Raw genomic sequence first — 19871 nt, 5'->3', positions numbered from 1 at the left:
ATGGACATCCGTAATAGCAGAGCTCACATACAGAACCGCCGTCGCACACTGAAAAAAAGCCTATTGCGAAGCAACACGAAACGTCGGTTGTGACAGAAATCGCGCTTGAATGATCAACCACGCGTGGCTGGGAGATCATCTTTAGTATCAACGAGTGGCACTAGTAAAAGGCTGCAAGTGTAGACTTTGTCCTCTAAGATTGATGAGGCCTGTACAATTTGGCCAGGACCTTCAAAAAACGCGATGCTCCCGATCGGCGCCGGCGTAGATGCAATGTTCCAGCTACAGCTAGCATATATCTGAGCCATTGAGACGGATCAGATAGCTTGACCGTGTTCGCTACCTTCAATGATGTAGAGTGAATTGATCCGTCAGGATGAGATTGACTTTTTGGGCAGCGTGAAATATACTCCAAATACTGTCCAGGCTAACTTTCATAACCCTTATAAATGTTGAAGAACCCAAAAGTGGCTCGGCAATATATTCTACCATTTCTTCGCCGAGCCGAAGTCGAAGCTCCCGATTGTTTAGCCGATGTATGAAGGGTCTCGCGTCTTGTGGGGACCACGGCGGTTTTGTAACTGTCGTTTGCAAATTGCCAATCCCATGAGGTGTTTCATCTCCCGTATAAAGAAAGTTCATTAACGATGATCCAGGACAACTCACTTCTTCGGGGCTCAATATTTTAAACAGTTGTACATTTAGAGAGACAAAGAAAGCAAAATCCGCATCTTTCTTTTTAAGCTGATTTGACAGCAGCTCAGGCTTGATGCCTCTTTGTAGGGGAAATTTGGGTACTTGGACTGACGCGAAGAACCTTCTATATCACTTGTTCACATTCCGTGCACATGTTTGTTGTATTGAGACGGTTGCAGGTTAGCTGAGGAGAGACGCGTGTTCGTAAGCACTTCGGATAAAATACGACCACTTCCCTCACTGGGTAGCCTCATTAAACTGCCTTTTGCGTCAATGTAAAATTACAATTCACAATAGCGACATAGCAAAGCGAAACATACATTTGGTGTAAGGAGAATGAAGCCTAAGAATCTTTGTCATACTCTTTCACAAAACATTTTAACTTATAAAATATCCACAGTAGAAGCTATTACTCGTATACGACCGAATACGCAAAAGTGATCCATAACCCACAGTTTTTACACAGTGTTTAAAACTTAGTCCCTCTCTGGTTCAACGCTTTGATTCGGCTGATGGCGGTGTGACGAATTGCGCCCGGAGTACTTCGTATTAGGTATAGATCTAGGTATAAGACAGTTCTAGGGCTCCATTGGTGGGCAGGGTATGTAGTGTAGCTGAAACAAACTCACCATGCTTTGTTATTTGTTCAAATACGAACTTCATGTTGATGTTTTAGTAACAATTGGCTCTTCGTACTGTAAAGATATTTCCGACAAAGTGAGCTTTTTCATCTTGAATTGGTAATAGACTACTCCGTAGAATGGAATAGATTTCTATTAGCTATTTGTGGCTAGATTCAAACCCCTACATGAGGCTTGTCTGCTTGACTGTGATTGGTCCATCGGTCTTAGGTTGTTCCGAGGCAGTTTCCCCTGTTATCCCGCTGTGGTGAGAGTTAGATTGCAACAGGCGGATATCCATCGAGTGAACCAACTCTATCTACTTCATCTCCATGCTTGCTGACAATCATGGCCCAGCAACCTCTATGACGAAAAGCCTCTTTGACATGCTCAAGCCCATAGGGTACATCTACGAGAGATTTAGCCTCTTTCTCTGCCGCCTTTAAGCCAACCCTTCATATTTCCTTATCCATTGACACTCATATCGTGACCTCCCTTGATTACTCTTCCGTTATCGCTAAGCTTGATGTGCACGGATTGAATCCTCCAAAGATTAGTATGGCAACCCATATTCAACGGCAAGCACCTCCAATACCTGGCAAAAGACGCCCGGTCAACAAGACTTTTAGTGGCTGCGCCCGTTGTAAATCCAGCAAGGTTCGTGAGCACTCTTCCATTATGACCCACTTCCAACCTCCAGAGCACATCATTGAAGGGTGGCCCACACATAGGTAAAATGCGATGAAGCGAAACCCAGCTGCGGCCGCTGCGTTTCAAGAAAGCTACCATGTCCGGGTTATCCAGGCATGATAATACGATGGTCTACAAAGCACGAAGTGTTCAATAGCGTAAAAGGTTTGACGTGGCTTCCCACCTTGTTCTTCTATGACTCTAATAGCACCAGATCCAAGCCTCATATGCAACACATCTTCAAGACCAGCACTAAACAGTCATCTTTCCTTTCACCCCACTTATCCGAAGGGCTCCCCTCCGCTTCAAAAATCCACACCTACAGCTGAGAATGATCTTCGACAAACGTGCTCAGATATAATATCGTGTTCCCCAACTGAGAGTAATGCTGTGCCCGACGAACAAGAGAGTGCTCCAATATCGGCGATCGCAAACGCATCTTACAAGCTCCCGAATAGTCATGGCCCGGCCTATTTGTTGGACACGCATAGCCCCATGGGCCCCATGGACTTTACAGACACTGTTCCATCATTGCCGGGCGTGATGCAATACCAGGACAATTACCAGTGGCTAGATACTTCTTCAGTTGTCCCATGGAAGAAGACTTCTATCCCGCCGGCCATTAGCCACCTTCCAGCAGATTTGGCAACATATTATTTCAAGAACGTCTGTTCGGTTTTCTCCAGTTTTGACTCGGAACTTAATCCGTTTCGGTCATATGTTTCCCAAGTCTTCTCGTACTCTGCGCCTGTATTCAATGCAATGCTGAGCGGTTCTGCGGCAAGACTAGCGGACGAGAAACCACAGCTGAAAATTATCGCTCTGCAATATCAGAGTCAGGCCTTGAGATGCATCGCAGAGAGTCTAAAACAAACGAACAAAGTCCGCGAAGACACCCTATTCGCAATATTCCTCATAGGATTGAGTACAGCATGGCACGATGGAAAGGATATCGGCATCGCTCACTTCCATGCTGCCCAGCGAGCCATCTCATCAAATGCAATATCCGCGAGAGGGAACAACCAGTCAATGGCCAACTTCTTCAAGTCTGCTCTCATCTATTGGGAAATGGCTATTAGTATAGTCAGTGATGAAGTAGAGTTCAGTTCCGACATAGAGGCTGCCACAGCGGAAGAAAATCCTAGTATGGCAACCATAGAAGCAAGAGAGTCCACCAATCCTCGTATAGCTCCACACCCATGGACTGGGGTGTCATCACCTATCCAAGCTATCTTCAGTCGAGTCACAAAGGTCATCCGGTCATTGAGGCTGATTGATGATCACTCTGATGCTGGCCTACTCCGACACAAGAAACTCAGCCAAGACGCTACTAAACTAGAAGAAGCTCTCTGGTCTGTTGCATTGCCAGATATCGCGGAAATCGATGGTTCGGGAGATCCTAACACGCCATCACACCACCACGTTCTTCTCGCGGAGGCATACCTCTTTGGTAGCTTATATCAGATATATCGCAAGTTTCCCGGCATTCTACGGCACCGCCAAGAGTATATGTCATCTGCTGGCTGCCCTCCGTTAGGACCCAAGAACAATCCGATAGCCGAATGGTGGAACTCGCTGTCTAATGCCGCTTCTAATGATATGTTTCTACGCTCTCTCGGGTTTAGCGTACTTGATCGCCTACAACAGATTCCAATCACATCTGGCACAAGGTCTGTTCAAGCCATTTTAATATTTGTCGCCGCCGGTTCGCTGGCCATACCACCTCCATTCATTCAAGAGCCTATTCAACACGATGATTATGTATCACCTCTTGAAGCAGGTTCGGCTTTAGAGCACGATCATGTCATGGATTTACGAGTCTTCACAATTTCCCGGCTGGCATCCCTCCGGTCACTGGTCCATTCGCGACCAGTTGATCTAATGTTACAAGTCATCAAGGAGATGTATCGACGTCTTGATATGGGAGAAGAAGTTTTTTGGATTGATCTTATTCGCGAAATGGAGTGTGAGACTATGTTTGGGTAGGGGTTTCAAGACGTTGTAATCACCATCTCATTAGAAACCACTGATTATTCGATGAATGATGCCAAATAATGCAAAAGGGGGATTTATTAAGACATAACACGACATATGTTTGCACACTATCTGTAATACAAAGCCAAATTTTAGCTCATTTCTGGTATCGTGGCCTCCAGCACATCTACATCCGTGATGGTCGTCTGTGGGCCTTTGAACCAATATTTCCCACCAAGTCCGAATGGGAATACCCAGCCCACCAAGGAAATTAAAGTGATAGCTCCAATCATAACTGGTGCATAGTTCAATGTCGTCTGCGAAACTTTGTTAGTTACGTTGGAAACACGTGGGGGAGGGGAGGCTCACTCCAGTGACAGGATACACCTGCGGCAACAATAGAACAACAAAGAGATAGCAAATCCAAACACTTGAGATTGTAGCAATAACTGCGCTAGCCCGGCCCAAATTCCATTTGGCTGGTACGAAAACCGCAGCGCCGACGGTTTGGCGGGCTATGATAGGGAAGAGGTAGCTGACGTTGGTGGCAATAGTCGACATAGCTGTAATAGCAGAAAATGCGACAGACGAACCAATGACAGCGGTCGAAATAGCAATAGAGATGGCGGCGACAAGGAAGGCAGCATGGAGGGGCATGCGGTGGGTAGAAGTTAGTTTCCGAAAGTATCGTGAGAAAGGTAAGACATTGTCACGAGATATGGCATATGTTACGCGCTGGAAGAAATTAGTTGGTTGAAGCCACAGTCAAGTGTAAAAGATTGATGGTACCTGTGCAGACATAAAGGCCGAAGCCGTTGCGCAAGTGCTGTCGATCCACAAGAGGACAAGGATAGCCGTGGAACCTGCAGGGCCGATGAGCTGCATAAGATATTCAGCCCAGTTGTTCGCGTACGTTGCTAAGCTTGAAGTTAGTGGATATCTTTGAAGACGAAAATAAGGAGCATACCGGCGATGATTCCATCGAAGTCTTGGATGCAAAAGAGAATGAGGATCAAGGTTGGGATAGAGAGAAGCCAACCAGATAGTGTTGCCATCCACATTCCCTTTGCCACGACTGCCGAAGCCTCTTTTGTCTCCTCCGCTAAATGTGCAGACGCATCATACCTATAATGGAATGTTAGAAAACAACATAACGATCTATGATGCAAAGGCGCTGGAGTGTGAGAACATACCCAAAGAATATCCACGCTCCCTTCACAATACCCACATCAGTAACAGTTAGAATGTCAAGCTCTATAGAAAAAGACTTACGAAAAGTGTCGAAATAACCCAGCAGTATCCATCCGAAGCTTGTTTTTTGTCACCCTCGTTGATATTGTTAAAAAAGTGTTGAAACACCCCGGACGATGGTTGGAAATTTCCGCTGGCCTAGATACAATTTGTCAGCAAAAGTATACTTAAAGAAGGTGCTCAAGACTTGCCTTCGTTGGAAACCATATCCAGTAGGCAAAGAAAAGAGAAAAGAATATTAGAATGGCAAAGCGGAAGTAGAGTTGCCTATACAAACTTAGTAAGTCGTGCTGGTCTAAGGGCTCATCCAGATACTTACAAGACTCGCGGGCTGATGATATTTGGAAGCATGGCGATCAGAATGCCCACGGAAGTTAGTATCCAAGAAAACCATCCTTTCGTCAAAACTTCTGCGTTGGGATATTGTATTTCGAGAGCAGATATGAGAAAGTTTGTTGCACCTTGTTGGACACCGCAAGGAACAGTTATCCAGCCTGCCCAATTCCACCACTCCACGAAGGAACATGGTCAGCTCTGGATGTGTGGATTTGGAAGGGAATGGGATCTTACAGCAGTCATCCAACTCAAAAACGGTCCCCATTTCTTACCACCGAGGTAAAAACTCCAGTAGTAGATACCACCAGCGACAGGAAGGGCGGAGGCAATCTCAGCCATAGCTAGTGAGACAATGAACGAGAAGCCCCCAACCATTGTCCAGTTTGCAAACGCCGCTTCAGGGCCACCAGTGGACATCACAAAGGCAAACATCATTGGAATGCCAGATATAAAGTTCATAGTCTGCCTTGTTGTTAGAATTTATTTCGCTTAGATACAGGTTAAGGTGACGAACGGTGAATGTCGCTGCCCAGTTCTCAAACAGCCCCAGGGTGCGGAAGAATTCTTCGAAAGGTTAGAAGGGTTCCCGCAGCAGATCAATATGAGAAGATGGATACCTTGCTTGTACCCCAGCTGTGCCAGTTGATATTCATCATTAGACAGAGCTTTTGGAGCAATATCGCTTGGTGAATCATGGCTCTGACTAATTGTCATTGAGTCCCTCTTCTCGGAGGCCATCATGAAGACGTGCGCCAGGCTCTATTCGAGCACAATGTAGGGTAGGTATTATTTCTGAGTCCAGGGAGCAATAGCGATTACGCTTTGATTCGGGATGCAGGGGCTCAATTAAATATAAGAGATCCTGATCCTGCTTATCCCTGGATCAGTTGCAGTGGTTGTTGACTGTCGACATACTTGCATGTTGCATGCAACAGGAGGTATCAGATTGGCTTTTATGGGACTGACTGTGCTTATACCCCGGATCCAGTTCCCTAGTCTTGCAGTATCGAGTATCCACAGCTGCATTAGTCTAATTTAGGAATATTATGGCGATTACTATCTCCAAATCTTGTTCTATTCGATAGCCAGATCAACGGCTCTGATAAACGCTGTATCCACCAGCTTCAGCCATTGTTAAGTTTCCGCCGTTACCGAGAGTAAGGTTCCTCTTGATTATACCGATCTCCCCGCATTCTATCAAGACGATGAAGATTAGCGTGTCAGCGTTTGCTTCACGAGCCAATTTTTCTTGTTCTCGGCAACATCCTTGGAGTAGCCCTTGTTACGCGGAGAGAGTCTCCACAGAGGTACTAGTCTTACTTAGGTAAATCATGGCGATGAGTTTTGGAGACGTGCTTATCTATTGGATAATGGGCGCAAGTGATATCTTGCCACTTCTGTTACGGAGTAGATTGGCTAATAATGTCTTCCCCCGCATCGCCTCCAACCAATATTTGGCCGATCTAGGAAAATTATCGCGGTAGCCTCCATAAGTTTGTGTATCCGCGTGTTTAGTGCGTCCTTACTCAGAAATGCAGGAACGATTTAGATAGCTATATGATCTACCGTAAGCTCTTCCAGGTATATTCAGTAGTGTTACTGTCAAATCTAAGCTGGAACTCTGTGAGCAAAGTCTGTGAGCAGACTCTGTGATATACAATGATAGGTCCAAAGATTGGCTAGAATCTGATGCAGTCGCCATTATTAGAACTAATGTTGGTATAGGCCACAAACTTCAACGGCTGATGGCGGATCCTGGTTTACCGGCCCCTAATCCGACCACATCCTTTTGGCAATCCTCCTCTCATCCACACGTGGAAACTGCGCAATCAGAGGCCCTACCTGAAACAAGAGATGTGGTCATTCTTGGCTCTGGCATCACAGGATGCAGCGTTGCACAGTGGTTACTAAAAGAAGACGATGAAATCTCCATCACCGTTCTCGATGCTCGAGGCATCTGTTCTGGCGCCACTGGGCGGAATGGTGGACACATAAGATGTGTTGCTGTCCAAGACTATGATCGACTCTCGCGAAAATACGGTCATGATGCAGCAGTGAAGATGGTGCGTTTCTCGCTCTCCCACTTCGAAAGTATAGCTTCCACGGCTCGAGAGTTCGGGAATCGTGTAGTCGAGGACTCTGAGATTAGAGAGGTTCAAACCGTCTCCGCAATATTGAGCCAGACAAAGATGAATGATATGACTGCCATGCTTAAGCAATTTGAGGAAGCATTTCCTGATCTAAAAGGCCAATGGCGGATTTGTGGGCCAGAAGAGGCCACCAAAGTACGTTATATATGTCCATATACCAGTATTTTCTAACGTGAACCAAGACGTATGGCCTCATTGATGCAACTGGCGCACTTATTGGCCGTGCAGGCGCTGCTTGGCCATATCGGCTCATCTTGGGAATATTCAGCTCTTTACTCGAAAAGCATCATGAGCGTTTCTCGGTCGAACAACATACGCCAGCCACATCAATTATAAGAGTTCAATCCAATGAGTACCCCTACCTTATCAACACACCCAGAGGCTGCATCAAAGCAAAGCACGTTGTCCACTGCACTGAGGGTCATGTAGGCCATTTGCTCCCTCGCCTTCGAGGTCTCGTTTTCCCACGACGAGGTCAGATGACAGTACAGGCACCTGGACCGGAATTTCCTGCCCTAGACGGCCGGAGATCCTGGAGTTTCTATTTCGAGAATGGTTTCGACTACCTAAGCCAAAATGCACGGACGGGCGATGTATTTCTTGGAGGAGGGGATATCGGAGAAGATGCATATCTCTCCCAACTAGGCGAATCTTCAGATGAGAACGAAAACGTGGTCGCAAAGGCTCACCTAGTTGGCATTTTACCATCCATCCTTAAGAAAGCCCTCTCTTCAGCAGGACATAACCCCCGGGGGCTTGAAGTAAAATCTTCGTGGACTGGCATAATGTGCACACCACTTGACGGGCTTCCACTGGTTGGAAAGCTCCCACAAGAAGCACTTGATCGCCCCAGTGGTAGCCATTCTGCAGCAGAGTGGATCAGTGCTGGGTACAATGGGTACGGCATGGTGAACGCCTGGCTCTGTGGTAGAGCAACAGCAGAAATGATCTTAAAGAGGGATGTTAGCTCATGGTTCCCAGAGCAATATCTCATCACCACGGATAGAGTGGAAGATTTAAATGCCCGCTGGGCATCGATCGCACAATCTTCTCAAGGTCTTCGGGCCTTGTTGTAGTATAGACTCGAAAGTAGACAGTATCCCGGAACCTTCACGAACCGGAGCCTGTTCATATTGTGGGTTTCTTATTGAAGAGTAGTGACTCCAATTCTCATTTCTGCATCGGAGGACCATATGATGATGTGTTCTACTAGAAAAGGACCGTATTGATAACTAAGAACAAACTTCGAGCCTACACTCCGGCTCGGATTCAGAGTGCAACACCTCATTATGTTGTATGGCTTTAAAGCTGTATTTACTCTTACGGACACTGCTCAATTTTTTTGCAAGTATACTTAAGACTTATCTGGATTCAAATTTTGCTAGAACTTATATGATGCTTAACTTTTAGGGTGGCTGAATGCGTGGGTGAGGTTGTGCTTGGTATTCTGCGTTGATTCTGGCCATTAGTGCGGCGCAACGCCAGAGGCGCCAAGTACGTGTTCCGATCCGATGTCGCTCAAAGAGTAATTCGTTGGAAGTTCGGCAACCGTGGCTTCTCACGGCAAATGAATGGGTATCTAGATTACTAGTGTGCTCAGTAATAGCATAAACTATAAGGCGATTACTCAAAGAGTCTGACTTGTTGATAACTACGCCTTTCGTTCTTGGCTGTTTTCAGGTAATAATATTAGAAGTATGGCCAGTAGATCTAGCAGGTATGTGACGAACCGGTGCCTATAGGGTAGTATAGGTTAGCTGTTCCTAAGGGATAAACCTTAGAATAGTTCTATGGTTTATATTAGCGGAGCGATTAAGTCGATAGACGGGCAATTTTATTACTAGCTTATAAAGAGAAGTGTCTAAGTGTTTAATTTAAATACTATTGCATTAATAATAACTGGTTATTTAAGTATTTTAATGAGTAATATAAAGTGAACTTATATATTTAGTTATATATTCTGGAGTTAAGTAGAATTAATTATAATTTTAATTAATTTATCCTTGCGTTAATTAGAATTAACGTTAATTCCTGTTGACTGCTTTTTAATTAGTTGCGTAGGCTGACGTTAATTTAAAAGTACCTACCCTATAGGCCCTTTATTATAACTATAAAAGCTGGATTATAATATAATTCTCCCCCTCCTGTTAGTTTTATCCCTAAGACTAGGTGATTTAGTGTATAAGTACCTATATTTCCCGCCTATAAGTGCTTCTTTTATTTTTTTTTTAATTATTTATTATTAAAATGACTTTTTGTATTTAAAAATTTACTAACTTAGCTAATATAAAAGAGAAGAGAAAGAAATTTAATAAAAGTGCGGTACTTACTGCTTTTATATTATTGCGATTCGTTAAAATAAAACCTTACTTCTATTACGAAAAAAAGGGATTTTAGTACTTAGCTTCTGAGTTTGACTTAAATTGCTGCTTAAAGTATATTAAGGATTATAAATCTTATTATAAGGTATTTCTTATACTTTAATAATTATTATATATTTCCTAACGTTATAATTAGCTTAATAGTAAGGTTAAAGCTGTTGAGGAGGAAATTGTAAATTTTATAGTTAAAGTTATTTATCTTTGGAAATAATATAAGGAGTGGTTTAAAAAGGTAGCGTATGCGGTATCTTAAGGTATTAATAATTTAGCGGAGTTGGAGTAGTTGGAAAAAGACGAGTATAAGGCAGAGGCTATTCGTTAGGCTATTATAATGTAGTTAGCAGAGGGTTCTTCTAAGGTCGTCCCTGCTTTTTTAAAATTAGAGGATTATTTAGGGATGCTGATAATAGATCCTAAGCTAGTGTAATCCCTAGGCTTTAATAGAGTTTTTCCACTAGCGCTATTAAGTTTTTAAGATGCTTAATAGGTTCCTATGTTTTTTCTTTTTCTTCTCCCTTTTCCTATTGTACCCTATAGCGTTATTTACCGTTTTCTCCTGTTTTTATTATATTAATATCTTTTACCTTATATTCTTTTTCTTTTCCTTTAATAATAATTTTATCTTAAATAAACCTTCCGGTTTCTTTATTGATTTATGCTTTTTTTAGTAAGGAAATATAAAAAATTAGGTGTATATATTTCCTTTGTTTTTCTTATTATTTTAAAAGTTTGAGTTTATAGTTTATATTTCTGATTTTTCTTAAAATTTTATAAGGTTTAAGTTTCTTAAAATTAAATTTATTGCTTAGCCTATTTGTTTTAATATTAGCTTATTTATTTCCTTATGTATATTAGTGTAGCTAAACTATGTCCCTTTTCTATAGGGTTAGTCTTTTAATCTTATATTTATTTATATATTTAATTATCTTTTATTAGACGAATTTGAGTTATTGTTGTAGTTTATTATATAATTTGATTATGTTTTCTACTTTAATAATAGCTTTTTTAATATTTTCCCTTTGCCTTAGTAGTTAGTAAGCTTTGGGTTTAAATCTATAGTTTAGGAAGAATAGTAATTTTCTAGTTAATTTAGACTCTGTGCTATTATATATAAGTTATATAATAGGGAGGAGTTCTACTTAGTTATTTTATTTAAAGTTAATGTAATAGCGTAAATAAGTTTTAATTATTTAGTTAATCTTTTTTATTTATCTATCTGTTTATAGGTAGTAGGCTGTACTAGCTTTGTAATTTATTCCTAGTCTGGCTGTAAGTGTTTTCTAGAACTTAGATATAAATGTATTTCCTTTATTAAAGATTATATTTCCTAGTAGTCTATAGTTACTTGTAATATATTTTATTATTACATAGGCTAATTCTTTTATATTACTAGCTTCCTTAAATAATATAAAGTAGGTTATTTTCGTAAGTTTATTAACTACTATAAAGATACTGTTATAAAGTACTTTTATAACTAGTTCTTTTAAAGGAGGTAGTTTAGTAATTAAGTTAAATAAGATTAATTTCTATGGTTGCTGTAGTATAGGTAGTAGTTATAGTTATCTGTATAGTTTATATTTAGGGCTTTTAGCTTGTTTATATATTATATATTTTAATATAACCTTTTGTACTTATATCTTAATACCTTTAAATTTAAAGTATTATTTAACTTATTATATAGTTTTCCTAATTCTATAATATCTATTAAGCTTATATACGTAGACTGATTTTACTACTTTGTTTTATAAGTCTTCTAGTACCTAAATAAGTCTGTTTAGTATTAGGTATTTAGTATTTATAAAAACGCCTTTTAAATATTATTTATTTTCCTAGTTCTTAATGTGTTCTTTAATGTCGTTAATAATTAGATTATCTATTTTGATTTAATATAAGGTGTTGATTAATTAAATTACTAGGTTATTATACTGGTTTTTTTTTAGTAACTAGGCCTTAACTTCTGGGATTTTTTAAAAGTAGTTTAGACGTCTGCTAAGTGTATTAGCTTGTTTATTGTTTAATCCGCTGTAGTATTTAATAATAAGCTTAAATTTAGAAAGTTGCTTATAGTACTTAACTTATTTATAGGATAATTTTTATATTATTATAAAGTAAGTAATGTTTTAGTGATTTATAAGGATTATTATTAGAAATTAGCTTTTTTTATAGTAGTATCTCTAGTACTATTTACTAAGCGCTTAGTATATAGCTAGGAATTTTTTATTATAGATGGGATATTTAAGTTCTAGTTTATGTAGTTTTTTAGAAAAATAGGCTATAGGCCTAAGTTTCTTTTTATTAATATCGTTAGGTTAACTAAGTACTTTACTAATTGTAAAGTTTAAAGTATTAGTTTTAATAGTAATAGGTTTATTTAGGTTAAATATTATAAATATTAGTGTACTTATAAAAGCTTGTTTAAGGTAGTTAAAGGCTGTTAAAGCGTTTTGTGTAAGTTTAAATTTAATGTCTTTTTTAGTTAAGTTTGTAAGTAGTATAGTAATTTTTGAGAAGTCTTTAATAAAGCGTTAATAGTAGTTAGTAAGTTTTAAGAAACTTTATACTTGCTTAATATTCTTAGGTAGTTCTTAATTATTAATTACCTTAAGTTTCTCTGGATTTATTTAGATTTTTCCTAGGGTAATAATATATCTTAGGAATATAATCTTCTGTATGTAAAAGTTGTATTTCTTAGGTTTTACTAGGAGTTTATTATTTTAAAGTATCTATAGTACTTTTTTAATATATTCTTTATATTCTTCTAAGTTCTTAAAATAAATAAGGATATCGTTAAGGTATATAATAATAAAATGATCTATATAGTCTTATAATATATAGTTAATTATTTTTTAGAAAAATACAGGAGTGTTTATTAGTTTAAAGGGTATTATTTAATATTTGTAAAGTTTATATCTTATGTAGAAGGCGGTTTTCCATTCGTTGCCTTTCTTAATGTAAATAAGGTTATATACTTCTTTAAGGTCTAGCGAAGTAAAGATTTTAGTTCCTATAAGTTAGTCTTTAATTTCCGAAATTAAAGGTAGTAGCGTAATATCTTTCTTAGTTATTACGTTTAATTATTAATAGTTTATAATAAGTTGAAGTTTACTGTTTTTTTTTAGTATAAATATAATTAAATATCCTGCTAAGGATTTAGAAGGTTTAATATAGCTTTTTCTTAGCTAGTCCCTAATCTATTTATTAAGTATTTTAAGTTTAGTAATACTAAGGTTATAGATCTTATTAAACGTTAGTACTTTATTGTCTATAAGTTTAATTTTATAGTCTTATTAACTATATTTTAGTAATCTAGTGTTTAGTTCTTTGTTAAAGACTAGTATATGCTAAAGGTTTATTAATACGTTTTTTAAACGTTCTAGTGTTTATTAGTCTTAGTAGTATAGTTTTTTAACTTTTTGTATAATCGAGTTAAGAAATCTAAGTTATTTCTTCTTTAGCTTTTTAATATATTTGATTATTCTTAGGAGTTTCTGTAGCTCCTTAAATTATACCTTTTTTATAATTTTTCTATTTTTTATATGTTTTTTTGTTTTTTTATATAATGTAGGGGTTACTGATCCTATTGTCGGGGATATTATAGTATTCTGTTGATCCTCTTAATCTAGTTATAGTATATTTCTAAAATTAATTAGTTTAGGGCGAGTTTACTATTTTGCCTAGCCTTTGATTTAGTTAATATTAAGGTTATGTAACTTAAGTTAATTATATCCTAAGAGTATATTATATTCTGTGATATTAGTAATATTAAAATTAAATATATTATTTATTTTACTAAATTAGATTTTAAGGAGATTAGTTTTGTAGTTAATAGTTCTGTTATTATAGGTAAATTATTATTTCTTAATGTTTATAAGGGTATATAATTCCTTTTTTTTATAATTATTTAACTGTAGGCGGTTGACTAGTTAAGGCGTAATATAGTTTATTATAGCTCTGGAGTTTATGTAGACTGTAATAGGTTCTCCGTTTAAAAATCCTAGTACTAGGAATTTTTATAGTTTCTTTTTTCCTAAGATAGTATTTAGATTATAATAGGTTGTATTATTAACATCGTCGTAGTAGTTATTATTATTTTAGGGGTTATTGCTGTTTTATTCCTTATTATTAAGGTTAGCCTTAATATTATTTAATTCTAAGGTAATTTAGCTTAGTTCCTAAGTTTAGATATTATAGTATTTATACTAGGTATATTTAAGTCTAGGGATATACTTATTAGTAAGCTTATAATACTTCCGAAGGTTTTTTTAACTAATTTTTAATGTCTTAGTGTTAATACTATATCCGCTAGTGTGTTTTTTAAAATTAAAACCTTGCTTAGCTAGGTTTTTTATAATATATATAAGTATGCGGTGTTATATTTTATATTTTATATAATTATCCTTATTGTAAAGCGTGAACTTGTTTTATTTATAGTTCGGAGGTTTATAGATTTTATGTTATTCCCTAAGTTTGTAAAGGGTATATTATTTATATAGCAGTAGTTGGTAGTTGGTAATATTAGCTTTGTTATATTAGTTCCTGAGAAAAATATTGTTGATGTAGTATAGTGCTGTTTTTTATACTTTTGGTTTAGGGTATAAGGTATTTTTATTATTAAGATATTGTTGGAATTTTTATTTTAATACCTGAATTTTATTGTAGGCCTTGGTTATATTAATTTTTAGAATTTTTCCCTATTATTTAAGGAATTCTGTAGGTATAGGGCTTACTAGTGGCGTAGTATTTAAGAGATTATTATAGTTTTTATTTTTTTTAAGATTGTATATATAATATTAGTTGTTAAATAATATATAGGATTTATAGTCTTTATATAGTTTATTTATAAGTAGTCCTTAGGTTTTGTATTTTATAAAAGGGTATATATTTAAGAGAGTATTAATCTATTATTAATATTTTTTATTAATTCTATAAAAGCTGTATTTATAGATTCTTCTGCTTTTATTATAAATTATTTTATTTTTGCTTTTATTATCTTCTTTATCTAAAGGTTTTTATCCGCAGGGATATTTAGGTCCCTGTAGTTCTTATAATTTATAATTTAGACAGAGTTTACTAATGTTAAGGTTAATATATTTTATATTATAGTTCTATATTAGGGTATTTTAATTTTATTGTTTAATTTCCTTTTGCTTTTATTCTTAAAGTACTTTTTCTTTTTTATTAAAGTTATACTAGGGGTTTAAAGTATTTTCTTACTGTATAATTTTATTATTTTATAGGTAATATGTTACTATAATAGGGATTTTGTTAAGTATTTAATAAGCTTTTAAGAAAGTATTAAAGGTATTATATAAGTTACCTTTTCTTTTATATTTTTCTACTTACTTTTTAAGTTTTATAAGTTTAGCGTATTATTATTTAATTTTTATTATTTCCTCTTAGGTAACTTCCTTAAGTATATTTAAGGTATTTTTTAGTTCTTTAAGGTATTATCCTAATCTTTATTTATTACTAAGGTAGGTTTAGTACTTATTATTATAATATATTAAAAAGTATAATAGCTTATACTTTACTAAAGGTTATATAGTATTAATAATTTAGTTTTCCTTAGGTTCTAGGATAGGTGTGAACTTTTTATTACTGTCTTTTTTAGGGGCTTGGTAATATTTCTTTATGTATCCTTTTTTACTATAATTATAATATTTAATATTCTTACGTTATACCTTAATAATACTAAGGTTTATTAGTCTTAGCTTTTTATTATTATATATTATAAGGTTTTTTTTTTTTCCTTAGTTAGCGCTATTACTAAAGTAAAAGTACTTTTAGTTTATCTTTTATAGGTTTCCTTCTTACTTATGTTTTTAGTATTATTAGAATTATTGTTTATTAATGTAAGTAGCTTTTTCTGTAAGTTTATTAAAAGTGTTAGGCTTTTCGTTTTTAGAGAGTTTGTTTTTAATATTTAGGTTAAGTTTTTAGTAGTAAAGTATTTGTTGTACTTTATTATTTAGGTTGGTTCTGGTAGCTAGATATATAAAAGCAGTAGTGTATTTTACGTAGGGTTTTTTTTACTTAATTTGAAAAAGCGTATTTTTAGCTTTCTTAGACTTATTGATTTTCCTATATAGTTTTTTAAGTTATTTTTTAAATGTATTATAGTTGTTAAATAGGTTAATGGTGTATTGTTTTTTAGGATCTTTGGTTTATTTAAAGTCTCTAAGGTAGGGCTTAAACTAATTTTTAGTAGTTTTGGCTAAATGACTTCCTACTGTTTAAATTTTTATTTTATTGTTAGCTATTGTAGTTAGAAAATAGCTAAAGTAGTTTCTTATATTGGTGAAAAACTTTTAGATTTGTTTAGGATCTCCTTTAAACTTGTTTAGTAGTGCTAGCTTAACGATTTCTCCGGGTTCTTTTTATTATACTATAGGGGCTAGGTTAACCACAGGGTTTACTACTAGTATTTATTTTTAAAGTATTATTATAGTAGCTGCTTAAGTAGTAATTATTTAGTATAATTAGTTTATAAGTTCTTTAAGTACTAAGAAGTATTATTTAGCTTTTTACGTATTAGCTAGTGGTTAAGGGGCTATTTTAACGTCTTTAGTAGTTTCTTTAAGATTATCTTATATTTTAGTATTACTATTATTATAATTACTTTAAGCTTTGCTTTTGTAATTAGTATTATTATTTAAGACTTTAAAGCTTATAAATTATTAAGTCCTTAGTATTTTATTACCTGTAGGTCTAAGGTAACTGTTTAAATAAGAGTTATTATTATATAATAAACTAGTGCTTATAGGGTAGTATAGGTTAGCTATTTCTAAGGGATAAACCTTAGAATAGTTTTATAGTTTATATTAGCGGAGCGATTAAGTCGGTAGACGGGTAATCTTATTACTAACTTATAAAAAGAAGTATTTAAGTGTTTAATTTAAATGCTATTACGTTAATAATAACTAGCTATTTAAGTATTTTAATAAGTAATATAAAGTAAACTTATATATTTAGTTATGTATTCTGGAGTTGAGTAGAATTGATTATAATTTTAATTAATTTGTCCTTGCGTTAATTGGAATCGACGTTGATTTCTGTCGACCGCTTCCTAATTAGTTGCGCAGGCCGACGTTAATCCGAAAGTACCTACCCTGTAGGCCCTTTGTTACGACCATAAGAGCTGGGTCGTGACAAGGTAGTTTAGAAATAACTCCACTCCGTAGGCACCTATGTTTGCCTTCTCCATGGGCGCTAATACGGCTTCGGCAATGCATCGCGATATTAGCGTAACAGCTCCAGTTTATGTGATAGAGCAAAAGGCATGGGCATATGAGCCCTAGATATATCTTGTGACCTCTTCCTTCTCAAATATTTGCAACCTAATGTCAATGCTCGGTAATTTAAAGATGGCAGATCTATTCAAAGAACTCACGGCGCCAAATGGCCTCAAATACACTCAACCTCTCGGCCTGTTTATCAACAATGAGTTTGTCAAGTCTTCAAACAACGAAACGCTCGACGTTTTTAATCCGGCGTATGTCCCTTGGATTTGCATACCATCTGTTCACTCTGACGGACATAAAACATGTACTAATAATGCACAGCGACGAGTCAATAATTGCCTCTGTTTATACTGCTTCTGAAGATGACGTTGATCATGCAGTACAGGCTGCACGAAGAGCATTCAAAGATCCCAGCTGGAGCGAGATTTCGCCCACTGAAAGGGGCAATCTGATGCTTAAATTGAGTCAGCTAATAGACCAAAACCTGCAAACTCTTGCCACCATCGAGACATGGAACAATGGTAAGCCATATAGTGTTTCTGTCAGCGAAGACGTCCCGGCCACTGCAGCAGTGATCAGGTATTATGCTGGATATGCAGATAAGATCAACGGATCTGTCTTGGGAACTGGCCCCGCAAAATTTGCATATACAATTCGAGAGCCGATTGGCGTCTGTGGCCAAATAATTCCGTAAGTAAAGCTTGGAATCGACATTGTTGGGATTATTCCCACCTATAAGCCACAGGTTTACTGATCTCACTAGGTGGAACTACCCTCTCCAGATGGCTGGATGGAAACTAGGCCCAGCTCTAGCTTGCGGAAATACTGTGATTTTGAAGGCGGCTGAACAAACCCCGCTGTCTATCTTGTATTTCGCAAGTCTTGTCAAGGAGGCTGGATTTCCACCAGGCGTGATTAACATCATTAATGGCCATGGCAGAGTCGCTGGCGCTGCTCTAGCTAAGCATATGGGCGTTGATAAAATTGCATTTACAGGAAGTACCGCTACGGGAAAAGAGATTATGAAATATGCCAGCCTCAACATGAAAAACATCACCCTAGAAACTGGCGGTAAAAGCCCATTGCTGGTCTTCGATGACGCAGAATTGGACCAAGTTGTCAAATGGGCGCACGGCGGTGTTATGTGGAATAACGGCCAAATATGTACAGCGACCTCCCGCATTCTTGTTCAAGAAGGAGTTTATGATGAATTTCTTGCGGCATTCAAAACACGAGTGGAGTCGATGCAGGTCGGGGATCCCTTTGCCGAAGGGACTTTCCAGGGGCCTCAAGTAACAAAGGCACAGTACGATCGCATATTATCATACATCCAAATCGGTACAAACGAAGGGGCCATTGCAATTACAGGAGGGAATGCAGTAAAAACTGTTGGCAACGGCAAAGGGTTCTTTATCGCCCCTACAGTCTTCACAGGAGTGACATCCACAATGAGAATATACCGCGAAGAGATTTTTGGTCCTGTTGCAGTTATCGTCAAGTTTAAAACTGAGGACGAGGCCTTGGAAATGGCAAACGATACGGAATATGGGCTTGGAGCCGCTGTTTTCACCGAGAACCTAACGCGGGCTCACCGAGTTGCTAGGAAACTTGAAGCAGGTATGGTTTGGATCAACTCGAGTCAAGACTGTAACGACCAGGTCCCATTTGGAGGAGTGAAGCAGAGCGGAATTGGATCTGAGCTGGGCGAGTCTGGATTGGCTCCATACTCCATTATTAAAGCAGTTCATCTGAACATGTCCAATCGTTTATAAGTATATCTGTAAATATACATCTATATACAATCTAAAGAGCCTTTAGGAAGGATGTAATAGACTCGTCTATACTGAATCTCACAGACTGCTTATATGATGATGTTTTCACTACGTAGCGTGCAGTAATCAGGATATCTGTCTACATATCTTGACGTAACCTAATGTGATCAGCATTAAGTATATACGGGGAGTCACTGCGGGTCTATCTTCAGTTTCTCCTATCCCCGTGACGTTGCTTCGGCTGATTTGCGGGAAACTGGTCTCTTCGATCAAAACAATTTGCAAGGTAAGATAGTCACATCCCTTAAAATACGTCTCGAGAAAAGGGATCTGACGCTAGATGCACATGCATGTCAATGATATTGTGAAATAATGCTTGACTAAAGGGATAGCTGATAGGATGGAGGGAAAGCTATACTAGTCACATGAGACTTCGAAAATTTCTTACATACTACTACCTCATGTTTAATAAATTATTTTAGCTCTCTCAGACAATACTTAATAAAGAATAGGTATTAATTGCATACGTAAAAGCTGTATAACATTGCCCGTATTGGGTTGGCCTCATGGAGATGAATTCGGCAGGGTCGTGGGGGCTCTCTTTTAACCTGTCTTCGATAGTTTTACCATATCAACCACGGGAGTTGTGATTCCACAGAATAAACCCCCCCATGCCTCTCCTGTGTAATTCCCTCCACCGATCAAGCGGCCAACGGCATACGGTCCGCTGGCGTTGAGGGCTGTTATAAGCACGGAATGA

At 37.2% G+C, this 19871-nt stretch overlaps 4 protein-coding genes across 4 annotated transcripts; 3 read left to right on the top strand and 1 right to left on the bottom strand.

Annotated features, from left to right (window-relative positions):
• Positions 1 to 1874: 1874 nt before the first annotated feature.
• T069G_11548 (fungal specific transcription factor domain-containing protein) lies at positions 1875 to 3992 on the top strand (the record flags this gene model as incomplete). Its single annotated transcript, XM_056178753.1, has 3 exons — positions 1875 to 1973; positions 2048 to 2171; positions 2362 to 3992. 3 exons carry the CDS (start codon positions 1875 to 1877, stop codon positions 3990 to 3992), a joined length of 1854 nt encoding a protein of 617 aa, XP_056023627.1.
• Positions 3993 to 4011: 19 nt separating this feature from the next.
• T069G_11547 (amino acid permease domain-containing protein) lies at positions 4012 to 6305 on the bottom strand (the record flags this gene model as incomplete). Its single annotated transcript, XM_056178752.1, has 12 exons — positions 4012 to 4032; positions 4235 to 4297; positions 4350 to 4715; positions 4770 to 4897; positions 4948 to 5105; positions 5174 to 5193; positions 5253 to 5369; positions 5423 to 5498; positions 5551 to 5741; positions 5802 to 6029; positions 6082 to 6131; positions 6185 to 6305. The coding sequence occupies 12 exons, from the start codon at positions 6303 to 6305 to the stop codon at positions 4012 to 4014; spliced, it is 1539 nt and encodes a 512-aa protein (XP_056023626.1).
• A 1007-nt stretch (positions 6306 to 7312) lies between these two features.
• T069G_11546 (FAD dependent oxidoreductase domain-containing protein) lies at positions 7313 to 8793 on the top strand (the record flags this gene model as incomplete). Its single annotated transcript, XM_056178751.1, has 2 exons — positions 7313 to 7852; positions 7900 to 8793. 2 exons carry the CDS (start codon positions 7313 to 7315, stop codon positions 8791 to 8793), a joined length of 1434 nt encoding a protein of 477 aa, XP_056023625.1.
• An 8669-nt stretch (positions 8794 to 17462) lies between these two features.
• T069G_11545 (aldehyde dehydrogenase family domain-containing protein) lies at positions 17463 to 19111 on the top strand (the record flags this gene model as incomplete). The annotated part of the gene is made up of 3 exons (XM_056178750.1): positions 17463 to 17590; positions 17661 to 18029; positions 18103 to 19111. The coding sequence occupies 3 exons, from the start codon at positions 17463 to 17465 to the stop codon at positions 19109 to 19111; spliced, it is 1506 nt and encodes a 501-aa protein (XP_056023624.1).
• Positions 19112 to 19871: the final 760 nt, after the last annotated feature.

This window comes from Trichoderma breve (assembly GCF_028502605.1).
Source record: "Trichoderma breve strain T069 chromosome 7 map unlocalized scaffold00008, whole genome shotgun sequence".
NCBI classification, from domain to species: Eukaryota; Fungi; Ascomycota; class Sordariomycetes; order Hypocreales; family Hypocreaceae; genus Trichoderma; species Trichoderma breve.
Note: the sequence above shows the minus strand (reverse complement) of the source record. Positions and strands in the feature narration are given on the sequence as shown.